The 4,654-nt window shown below is 30.9% G+C and overlaps 1 protein-coding gene across 1 annotated transcript in view; it reads right to left on the bottom strand.

The window, feature by feature from the left end:
- Window positions 1–1,569: 1,569 nt before the first annotated feature.
- The window catches only part of LOC111628160 (protein PAT1 homolog 1-like), a 28,691-nt gene continuing 25,606 nt past the window's right edge, over window positions 1,570–4,654 (bottom strand). The window contains exons 7-17 of the mRNA XM_023371902.1: window positions 4,357–4,450; window positions 4,193–4,285; window positions 4,019–4,091; window positions 3,899–3,946; window positions 3,639–3,831; window positions 3,451–3,565; window positions 3,208–3,359; window positions 2,916–3,140; window positions 2,613–2,834; window positions 2,290–2,378; window positions 1,570–2,219 (exon numbers count right to left, since the gene is read on the bottom strand). Coding sequence (XP_023227670.1) covers window positions 2,051–2,219; window positions 2,290–2,378; window positions 2,613–2,834; window positions 2,916–3,140; window positions 3,208–3,359; window positions 3,451–3,565; window positions 3,639–3,831; window positions 3,899–3,946; window positions 4,019–4,091; window positions 4,193–4,285; window positions 4,357–4,450 — 1,473 coding nt within the window. The 3' untranslated portion in view covers window positions 1,570–2,050. The remainder of the gene's footprint in view (window positions 2,220–2,289; window positions 2,379–2,612; window positions 2,835–2,915; window positions 3,141–3,207; window positions 3,360–3,450; window positions 3,566–3,638; window positions 3,832–3,898; window positions 3,947–4,018; window positions 4,092–4,192; window positions 4,286–4,356; window positions 4,451–4,654) is intronic.

The raw sequence follows: 4,654 nt of genomic DNA, 5'->3' as shown, positions 1-4,654 counted from the left end.
TGTTTGCCATAGCACATAATATCTGAAGCGGTCCATTGCCATCAATGGGTTCATCTGTGTCTGCCCAAACCATTCAACAGGTTGCATGGAGTTGAGTTGCAGGCATGGCAACCACCAAGAGGGGTGCCAGTAATTGCTTGACAGAGGACTGCATAGCTGGTGTGGTGTCATCATCATCATCATCATAACTGGACCATTGAATGGCATGGGGTATTGTTTATGGATGAATCCCACTTCTATCTGTGCAGGAATGACAGCTGTGGCAGTATCCCAGAGAATGATGTGTGTCAGCCCTTTTTGCTGACTGCCATACTGCCCTACACAAGGAATAGTGATTTAGGGAGGCATCAAGTTTGAACAGTGGACAGCCTGGTGAACATTTCCAGTACTGTGACAGCAGACCAGTGCATCATATGAATTGTGGGGACCATTGTTTGGCCATACCCAATATGGTGTTTCAGCAAGACACTGCGTGACTGCACATTGCCTGGGAAATTCACCAGCCTGAATGGAATTTGCATCCTTCCCTGGCCAGCAGCCTCACTGGATCTCTTCCATTGAAAATTTATGGGACTGCATCCACTGTGAGGTACACTGGAGACCATCACATCATACCTTTTTTTTTTTTTTTTTAACTCTTTTCACCTTATGGGCACTAAGAGGGTCTGTTTTAGCAAGCCCATTATGGGTTTGGCCAGGCCCACGAGGCAGCTGGGTAGTGAGGGATTGGGCCAGACATATATAGACAGACCACCATTTCAAAATCCTTGGGCTTTTTCAACATGTCCAGATTTGATCCCAGATCAGTAAGTTACCATCTTGACCAGTATGAAGCAATCAGTTACCTGGCCCACTGCCTCATACTATATACATGTGCACTGCAATGGAAGCAACTTGGCAAGGCAACCATTAATCACCTCATTGATAGTATGCCTCTCCATATCTGTATGGTGAGGCATACTATCAATGGTGAGGCAACAGACACCTGTTTATTGAGTAAAGAATATGGCCTGTGGGGGCCATATTCTTTACTGAATAAACAGGTATCTGTTGCATATCTTTGTTCCTTTAATCATTTGAATATCTGTCACCTCTATCAGTCCTGCAATGTGTATGTGGCTATGCACATTCCTTTGTGGTGTTGCAATTTCATTTTTGAGGTGTGTAGAATGACATATAAAATATATATATAAAAAACAGAAACAAATTCAAAACATTAGGTCAGGCAAAAACTAATTTATAAGATGAAAATTATTCAAAATTCTGAAATTCTTAATCTGATAAACTTCGATAAAACTATAAAATTTAAATGTTAGAATGAACTTTTGTTAACATAGCATAGTTACAGCACAAATAAATTGAATTTTAATACTTAAATCCATATTTTGTTTTTCTAATTTGAAGTATTTTTTAAGTAAACACTATCATGTTAAAAATCAAACATTTTAAATTATTGGAATATTTAATATATATATTTTCTTTAATCATAATTTATATTTCAAATTGTTTAGAACATAGGTTATATGCATAATTTTGTGTTATGTAAGATATTATGTACAAATCTGCACATGATACAAAAACATCAATGTACTTTATTCACATTGGGAAAAAATTTGAACATGATCACAGATTTATGAAATTAACTGCAAATTAAATATTTTATAATTATAAGTATTATTCAAGTAGGAATTTTTAACCACTGATTAAAAATTGTGGGACCTACTATATAAATCTAAAATATATAAATATGTTAATTTTCTTAAAAAAAAAAAAAAAAAAAAAGGGGGAAAAACAATGTATAGTCACACAATTTTCTAACTCTTCTTTACATGTAAAAATGCAAAAAGTAAGGTTTACCAATTATCAACAAAAAATTTTATCTAAAAAGAGGCACTGAAGCAAATGTTGGCCTTTTTTAGAACTTAGTGGTTATAACATTTCATTCAGCAATAGATAGTTCCCCAAATTGCACATATATGCAAGATCTATACACTTATTTCCTCTCCCCTTCTATTTACATTATCAGAATAATTACAGTCCTCCTTATATTTCAATTTGTCCAATCATTGTCCAATCTTTTAAGAATAACCTCCAGCTTTGTTTTGTTAACACAGTATCTTCCTAGTAAAGACACAATTTCTTCAATATTTGATTGCATATCTATAACGCTCTCTGGTAAGACATATAAAATATCTACAATATGAACCATTACAGATTCCCTACAAATTGAAGATAATTAATTTTATTACAACTTTTAATGATGTAAAATTAATAAATAAATATACTCACCATCTATTGTATAATTCATTGTTGCATTCTATTTTTTTAAAATGATGTTCACCTTTCTTTAATAAATTAGCAATAACATCTGTACCAAACTAAAAATATTTTTAAATTAATTTTAAATTATTATAACTAATATATGCAAAGTGATCAAACAAAAGGAGAACTTGCAAGTAGTGCATGGAGTTTCGTAATATATTGAGTCAGACTTGATGACACCATGAGTCAGTGGTGCAGAAAGCAGAGATGGTTTGCAATACAGCCAAACCCCGTGAGATACTACTCACAAGTTGTTCTTTCACTTGATCACCTGTTATAAGAATACTTACTTTAGTCTGAAATGCTATTGAATAATTACTTTTCTCTTTAATTTGTGTTCCATTAACATTTTGTATTGCTTCTGTTAAAGTAACAATATCTTCCAAATCCAATTTGTCAATTATTTCTAAAACAGTGTTACAATGCTGCAGTAATACCAAATCATTTTGATCTTTCCGTAATATCATACTTAAACCCCGGCACAATAACTCTAGTAAGGTCACTTGCTTAGACTATAAAAGAACAAACTTTTTAAAACTCATTTTATATATATAATAAAAAAAAAAAAATTGAGAAACAGAATGAAATCTTACAGTATCAAAAAAGGGAAGTGACCTCATGGCTAGATTTCTACCTTTTCGTACAGATAGAAGATATATAAAGTTATCATCTGGACTATTACCATTATTTTTTACAAAGCCAGAAAATAACTTATCAATCAATTCCTGACGAGTTTTCTGATGTGGTATTTGAGCTTGCTCAGGAAGAGCTAATATGTGTTTGTCTTCATCTTCTATCTCCAAAAATACTGAATATAACTGAATAAATATTTTAAATTAGAATTATACATAAATAAATTAAATTGATTAAAAATTAAAAATATACTTTTTCAATACTAAGCAGCAGATATCTAAATCGATGACTGCTTCCTGTTTTATCATCATCATCTCCTAGCCTGCAGACATCCAGATCAAGAATTTTTCTAGGATTATTAACACTAGCAACTTGTAGCTTGCCTAAGGAGCCTTCAAACTGTGCTAAATTAAGATATTCAAACAAATTAGTCATCTGTGGTCTACATTTTTAATACAGTTTCTTAAATACTATAAAATTTCAATATTAACATACTTGGCACATAAGTTCTACTTTCATGTTTTGTTCTCTCAGGAAGTAAAACCTTAGGTTTACTAACTGACTTCAACCCATTTTCCTTTTCCTTAACTTTCTTTCGAGATATGAAGGTCTTTAAAATTCATAAAAACGTTTTCATATTACAGTTTATTAATAAAAGTATAAAAAAATATTAATTCACATACTGTGTAATAATAGTCATCAAGATAGGGATTATCTGATTGCAGCTGCCGCATTTGAATTTTTATCAACCAATGTTTTTCTTGAGTACTCATTAGACCATCATAGCTATCATCTGTATCATTTTGATAGTGTTTTCCACTTTGCTCATTTTGCTGTCTTATTGCCCAATTTAAAGCAGAGTAGTAATGAGGATGTCTAAAACAACAATTTATTCTTTAATTCTTTTTTATTATTACTAATAAATTTAAAAACTTAAACTTACTTAAAATTGTCTAACAGAATTTTTTGATTCATATTTGTATCAACAGAACTGAAATAAAAACACTATTATTTATTTTGTTTTAAAATAAAATCTTCAATAATTAATTAATTAATTACTCACTTTTCATTTACAATAGGAAAGTTACATGGACCAAATGGTATTCTTATGGGAGGAGGATTTTTTCCAAGACGTCCTTCAAATTAAAAAAATAAATATATCAAGATTGTATTTCCTTAATATGTTTTACAATATAAATCTTTTGTTAGAAAAAAGTGACAAACTTTTAAAACTGACCTAAAAATCCTGACTGAGGAAATGGTAGAAATGGTTTCACCATAGGAGGCTGACAGAGTAATGTAGGTGAAGCAAACCGTTGAAGTTGAGATCCTTCAATAAGATAAATATAAATTACAAAGAACTCTGAAAAAATTTATTGATTATGCTTTATTAATATTTACCAAGTCCTGGTGGTGGAAGTACAGGTGGTGTTGGTGCAACATATTGTAAATTTGATGGTTTATGCAAACCTTTAGGTGGAATTATATTAGATCCCTAAATACAGAAAACTTTTTTCATTTAAAATTTATTATAAATACACAAAAAATTTAATAGTACTTTCTGAAACTTAAGAAAAATTTTTTTTATAACTATGTAATAGATGTAATCAGAAATGATGACTGAAGTCAAACTTATTTTCTACTTCCACAAATTGTATATTTCCAATTTATATATATATATGAGCCGTTTTGATGATGT

The sequence above is a fragment of the Centruroides sculpturatus genome, unplaced genomic scaffold (genome assembly GCF_000671375.1).
Source record: "Centruroides sculpturatus isolate CEXI.00-Female unplaced genomic scaffold, Cexi_2.0 scaffold447, whole genome shotgun sequence".
Taxonomy (NCBI): domain Eukaryota; kingdom Metazoa; phylum Arthropoda; class Arachnida; order Scorpiones; family Buthidae; genus Centruroides; species Centruroides sculpturatus.
Note: the sequence above shows the minus strand (reverse complement) of the source record. Positions and strands in the feature narration are given on the sequence as shown.